This window comes from Neolamprologus brichardi, chromosome 10, assembly GCF_056152115.1.
Source record: "Neolamprologus brichardi isolate AB-2024 chromosome 10, ASM5615211v1, whole genome shotgun sequence".
In the NCBI taxonomy this organism is placed as follows: domain Eukaryota; kingdom Metazoa; phylum Chordata; class Actinopteri; order Cichliformes; family Cichlidae; genus Neolamprologus; species Neolamprologus brichardi.
This window is the reverse complement of record NC_142113.1, coordinates 4,128,544-4,135,283: the sequence shown is the minus strand read 5'-3', so window position 1 is coordinate 4,135,283 and position 6,740 is coordinate 4,128,544. Positions and strand designations below refer to the sequence as shown.

The following is a 6,740-nucleotide window of genomic DNA, read 5'->3' as shown; positions in this document are numbered from 1 at the left end:
TTGTCATTGCGGTCTCTTCTCAGTCTCAACGTTCTGTTGCATACAAGCTAGTAGAACAACACCCAGAACTTTTCCAGGGAATTGGAAAACTCAAAGATTTTCAAGTGAAACTGCACATAAACGCAGATGTAAAATCAACCTGTCAACCACACAGACGTGTTCCTTTTCATTTACGTCAAAAAGTGGAGGACGAACTTCAGAAATTAGAAGCTGATGACATGATTGAAAAGGTTACGGGACCAACACCGTGGGTTTCACCCATTGTAACACTGCCAAAACCAAAGAATCCGGACGACGTACGGATATGTGTGGACATGAGACAAGCAAACACTGCAATCGAACGAGAACGACACGTCACGCCCACGATTGATGATGTAATCCATGAGCTGAATGGATCTACGGTGTTCTCAAAACTTGATCTCAGGGCAGGATACCACCAATTTGAATTACACCCTGACAGCCGCTACATTACGACGTTCACTACTCATCTGGGACTTCGGCGCTATAAAAGACTGAGCTTTGGAGTCTCTTCTGCAGCTGAAGTGTTCCAAAATGCTATTTATCAGACGCTGCAAGGACTGAACGGAGTCAAAAATCTCAGTGATGACATTATAGTCTTTGGCAGGGACCAGGCTGATCATGACAGCAGTCTTACAGCTCTCTTTAAGTGACTATCAGAGTCAGGTCTTACTCTGAATCGAGAGAAGTGTGAATTTAATAAAACGAAACTTGAGTTTTTTGGTTTCATCTTCTCTGCAGGTGGCGTTTCAGCAGATCCTAAAAAGGTTGCAGCAGTTCAACACGCTCCCAACCCAAAAACACCTGCTGACATCAAAAGTCTCCTTGGCATGGCCAATTACTGCTCAAGGTTCATCAGAGACTTCTCATCGATCTCTGAGCCACTGCGCAGGCTCACACACAAGGCCACCCCTTGGACATGGGGTCAAGACCAAGAAACTGCGTTGCAGGCACTCAAGGTCAGTCTCACAAGCGACACGACAATGTCCTACTTCTATCCCAGCAGACAGACTGAACTGATTGTTGATGCTAGTCCAGTAGGACTGGGCGCCATCCTCTGTCAAAAAGATGAAAAGGGGATGAAGCACATTATTGCATATGCAAGCAGAGCACTGAGTGATGTGGAAACGAGATACTCGCAGACTGAGAAAGAAGCACTCGCCATTGTGAGGAGTTGCGAACATTTCCATTTGTATGTTTATGGACATCCATTCACACTGGTGACCGATTACAAGGCACTCAAAATCATCTGGAATAACCCAAGATCAAAACCACCTGCCAGAATAGAAAGATGGGGACTGAGACTTCAGCCATATAACTTCAGAGTGGAATACAGAAAAGGTGCTGATAATCCAGCTGACTTTATGTCACGTCATCCAGTGCCAACACAGGAGAATGAAAGTGCTCGTGCATGTAAGGTTGCAGAAGAGTATGTCAATTTCTTCTCTTATCACTCCACCCCAAAAGCCATGACACTTCACGAGATAAAAACAGAGACTCTGAAAGACCAGGTTCTGCAGGAAGTCATCAGTCACATCAGGAACAACACGTGGCATCTAACAGATAAATCCCAGCATGCTGACATTTTGAAATCGTTCAAACATGTTCAAAGTGAACTAACAGTAGCTGACTCATCTGACTTCATACTCAGAGGCACGAGGATAGTTATTCAAACTGTCCTACAAGAAAGAGCAATACAACTGGCACACGAAGGGCACCAGGGTATCGTCAAGACCAAAGCGCTGCTACGTACCAAAGTATGGTTCCCAGAGATCGATTGGAAAGCAGAATCTGCAGTTCAAAACTGTCTGCCATGCCAAGCTAGCACACCTGTCAGACACACTCACCCTCTGCAGATGTCACCATTACCCGAAACGCCCTGGCACAGTGTCAGTGCAGACTTTTATGGACCACTCCCTACGGGGGAATACCTGCTCGTTATCACAGACGAGTATTCTCGCTATCCAGTCGTTGAAAGTGTACGCTCAACATCAGCATCTTCTGTTATCCCACTCATTGACAAAGTGTTCTCCATGTTTGGAATCCCAAGGACAGTAAAAACTGACACACCATGGAGACAGCAACTAAACATCTTTCTTCGTGAGTACAGATCTACACCTCATTGCACAACAGCGAGCTCACCAGCTGAAATACTGTTTCAACGCCAGCTATACACCAAGCTCCCTTTCGTTAACACCACTCCACGGAAGTGTTCAGATGCTGAAGTGAGAGCAAGGGATGATAGTGCAAAGATCAAGATGAAGGTGATCGCAGATGCAACTCGTCGCGTCAGACCACACTCACCAAGTCTGGGTGACACAGTGCTGCATCGCCAACCCAAGCACAACAAATTATCCACACCATACAATGCAAAACCCTATAAAGTGACTAAAGTTAAGGGTTCTGAAATTACAGCTACGAGGGATGGACACTCAATTGTCAGCAATGCCTCATTCTTCAAGAAAATCAGACATGGACTTGAAGATGCCCCACCTGGACGGCATGTCGACCCCGCCTTAACAGACAAGCCCAGATACCAAGTCAGATCAAACAGACGCGTACCTATGCATCTGTCTGATTACATCAGATCTAAGACTTGAATATCTGAGTGACCCGTTAAAGGTTACGCTGCGTGTAACATGTTTGTTGTTCCTGAATCTAACACTGTAACCAGTATTCTAGTGTTGAATGTTGATAGTGATTAGTCAGAGATCTGCGCAAATGCAGTGCTGTTTAAGTGATGTTTAGGTGTGGAGAAACTCAAGTAATAAGAACGTTCAGTAATTTTATTAGGTGTTGTTATCATAGGTTCCGATTAATAATTCACCTCACTGAGTACCTAAGTTTGTTAAAGAAAAAAAGAAAGGAGGTGATGTTTACAGAACTTTTATTTTGAAAGGTCGAATGTAAGGCAGAAGGAGGATATAGAAAAAGGAGACAACAGAAAACGGTAAATGAACAAGTTAGCGCTGCAGACTGTGTCGCCGCTGCAAGCCTGAGAATTAAAGAATGGAACTGAGAAATACTGAAGGTGTCATCATTAATGTTTGAGGCATGCAAACATAACAGTACCGCTGAAAGCGGCCGTCATCCAGGCGCAGCTCCTGGAGCAAATGGGGAAAACTCAAAAAAACTTTAAAAAAAAAAAAAAAAAAAAAAAACACACATCCCCATTTTAAAATGTCATGTGACAATCTGATTGGCTTACGGAATGATGATGTCACAAGATGTGACATCATTAATACCTTTGATCCTTTGAAGTTCTGAAGTCTATAAATAGGGATCAGAAGCAGCAATTTTAAAGCAGTTTGTTCGCAGACTTCAAACGTTCAACACGAGATACATTTGCAAATATTTCTAAGCCTTTTCAGAGTCACTGTGCACAGGCTCCAACATGGGACGAAAACGCCGACAAAGAAAAATAAATAATGCTGCCTCTCCTTCGTGGTCTGGCCAGCCAATCTCTTCAGGAGAAATAACCATGGATGTTGTCTTATCAATCCAAAGGGCATTACAGGAAAGTCAGAAGGAAAACTCTGACCTCCATGACAAAGTTAAACAAATTGAAGAAGAGAAGCTTCAACTAGAGGAGAAGTGCAGACAATTGGAAGCACGAAATAAAGACCTGGAAGGAAAACAGCAACGGCAGCCTGATATAAAAATTATCAATGAGGGAATGAAGTTTGGTCAAGGACGAAAGAATTTTTTTTCCCGTATTTTTTCATCGGGAACACAGAGTGCCGAATTAAAAGAAACATCTGCCCAGCTTCAAGGAAAGAAAGCTACTATTGAGGAGATACAGATACTTCAAGGAAAGCTCGATGAAGCTGAGAAAACAATTGAAAAAATCCGCCAACAGAAGACTGAACAGGAAATACAAATGGAGCACAAACTGAAAGAGCTTCTTGAAGAAAAAAAGCAACAGGAGGAAGAAAAACGTATTCTCCAGGACTTTGAGAGAAGGAATCTAGAACTGCGAGAATTTTGTAATGAAATGAAGGAAAAAACATCTGAACTGGAAAGAAAAAAGACAATACGATTGCAGCGCAAACTCAAAGACATGAGGGAAATGTGCGTTGATCTGGCAGTCAGGTTTGGTGAAACAGAGTTCAAAAATATAGAGCTTCTTGAAGAAAAAGAGAAACAGGAAGAAGAAAAACGTATTCTCCAGGACTTTGAGAGAAGGAATCTAGAACTGCGAGAATTTTGTAATGAAATGAAGGACAAAACACCTGAACTGGAAAGAGAAAAAGAAATACCAATGGAGGACAAACTCAAAGACATGAGGGAAATGTACGTAGAGCTGAAAGTCAGGTTTGATGAAACAGAGTGCAAAAATAAAGAGCTTCTTGAAGAAAAAGAGAAACAGGAAGAAGAAAAACGTATTCTCCAGGACTTTGAGAGAAGGAATCTAGAACTGCGAGAATTTTGTAATGAAATGAGGGAAAAAACACCTGACCTGGAAAGAGAAAAGGAAATACTGGAAAGACAATGTTCAGAGATGCAGTGTACGATCGATGGAATGAGGAAAGAACACTCAGAGCTCATGAATGAGATGTTGTTGAGGGTCAGTGACTTGAAGAGCCAAATAAGTGAAATGCAGGCACAAAAGCAACAACAAGAGAAAAAATATGAATACCTGCTGCTTATGCATCAAGTATTCAAGAGAAAAATTGACCTGATAGAAGAGATGTACAAGAAAAAACAAGAGAGAAATACAGACATGTGCAAGGCAAATGGAATGGAGGAGGCAACATACGAAGACCCGAAAGAAAAGCCTAGAAAAGAACAAGCAGGGTTAAAAGAAATGGAGCAAAGATGCAAGCAACTCGAGGAGCAAAATGCAGAAACAAACGATCAGTTGAGAACCCTTATCCTGGAGAAAAAAGCGCTCATGGAAAAATACCTGGAAATGAAGAAAAGAGGCGTCTGCTGGTTATTCAGATGATTTAGCCTCGTCCTCCTCCACCTGTGATCCATCTTAATTTTCACCTCTCCTGTCCCCCCTCTCCCTTTCTCTCCTAACACATATTCCCTACCTTCTTAATCTTTTTTCTTTTTTTCACCCTCACCCCCCACCCCCCCTTCCCCCCCAACCAGTCCCAGCAGTTGACTGCCCCCTCCTGAGCCTGGTTCTGCTGGAGGCTTCTGCCCGTTAAAAGGCAGTTTTTCCTCCCCACTGTCGCCTAGTGCTTGCTCAGAGGGGATTGTTGGGGTTTTCTCCCCTTCCCCCCTCCCCTTCCCCCCTCCCCCCCCTTCATTTATTTATTTGATTGTTTAAGTTTCCTTTTATGTTGTTTCTGTAGTTACTTGTTTTACTTTTTTCAACTTATGTAACAAAATAATAAACCAATTGAATTTATCCTTTGAGTATTTTTCATCTAATCTTTACAGAATTAAGCTCTGTCTTTTATTTGCTTGTTAAAACTCCATAAATGGTGAAGTAAAAACCTGGGATATGGTTTAAAACATTGAAAAAGACTAACCAACTAGTCTAAAACTAAGAAACACTTAAATATTACGTTAAATTGAAAACCGTTAAAAAGAAATATCCCTGTTCATAAATGTCATGTGATAATCTCATTGGCTTATGGAGTGATGATGACATCATCAGATGTCAGATTTAAATTACAAAACATAAATCTTGACTAAAGATGAACCAAACTGTTCACAGTTTTATCTAACTCTCAGTTTTAAGAAAGGCTGGTGACCCCTGTTATAGAGTCTGACAGCTGCGGGGATTATATACAAATATTCAACTATACCAGAAATAAACCAGGTCTAAATAAAAAAAACGGAGTGAGTATCACTACAAAGATTAACCCACAGTGGTCCTCATACCACAGTTTGATATCAGCAAACACCGAGAGCATACACTGATATGACACCACAGCCATGCTATCAATGCAAACACTGATAACACGGCATAAATCGAATTAAATCGGGACTTGATGAGACCTTTTGAGTAGGGCTGGGCGATATGGCCTAAAATCCATATCGCAATATAATTTGAAGCATGTGCGGTAACGATATATATCACTGATATATATTCTTTTCTTCTGTATAACGCATTTTCCACACAAAAAATCCTTTAATTTTCTCAAAAATCGAGAGTGTGCCTTATGTATGAATTCTGGTTGTGCTTACTGACCTCGAACCGATTTCTGCGTGCAGAAATCTGTTAAAAATGTTCTAGTACAACTTTGGTAAGCCGCACTGCTTGATGGATTGTCAGAGCATTACGGCTGCCGTGGTGAGGAGCTTCACTGAATAATCTGGGTCCAAAACTCCGTCCATTTAAGGTCCCAAAGTCAAACGAACACTAAGAGTTAAAAACGGTCTAAATTCTTTCATCTTTAATTAAATCATCAGCGTTGCTGCTTTATCGGGTGTAACAATTAAGTTTTACATCCATGAAAACAGAATTTATTAAATTTAACAGAGTTAGAAGGTAACAGGAAGTTAGCTCGCTACTTTCCACCTAAACATTTCATACCATGTTCTGACAGAGACTTTTGAAACTAATTCAAACGTACAGCTCTGCTACCACTTCCAACATAAATGAAGACAGAAAACTAAACAGCAGTGGCGTTTGCAGGGTTACTGAAGTTGGATTACCTTACGTGTGCATAAGGACCATAAATGGCACCTGTTAAGAGACACGGTTATGAAGCGGATTTCAAACTCCAGGCTGTCAGTCACAAACTTGGGAACAGAGCAGC

General features: G+C 41.5%; 1 protein-coding gene across 1 annotated transcript; it reads left to right on the top strand.

The window, feature by feature from the left end:
- Positions 1 to 3,412: 3,412 nt before the first annotated feature.
- Positions 3,413 to 4,966, top strand: LOC148100794 (uncharacterized). Its single transcript, XM_087846778.1, has one exon. The coding sequence runs from the start codon at positions 3,413 to 3,415 to the stop codon at positions 4,964 to 4,966; it is 1,554 nt and encodes a 517-aa protein (XP_087702904.1).
- Positions 4,967 to 6,740: the final 1,774 nt, after the last annotated feature.

What these genes read in the sequence shown, in the direction of transcription:
- LOC148100794 (XM_087846778.1), top strand. Translation starts at nt 3,413, where the DNA reads ATGGGACGAAAACGCCGACAAAGAAAAATAAATAATGCTGCCTCTCCT.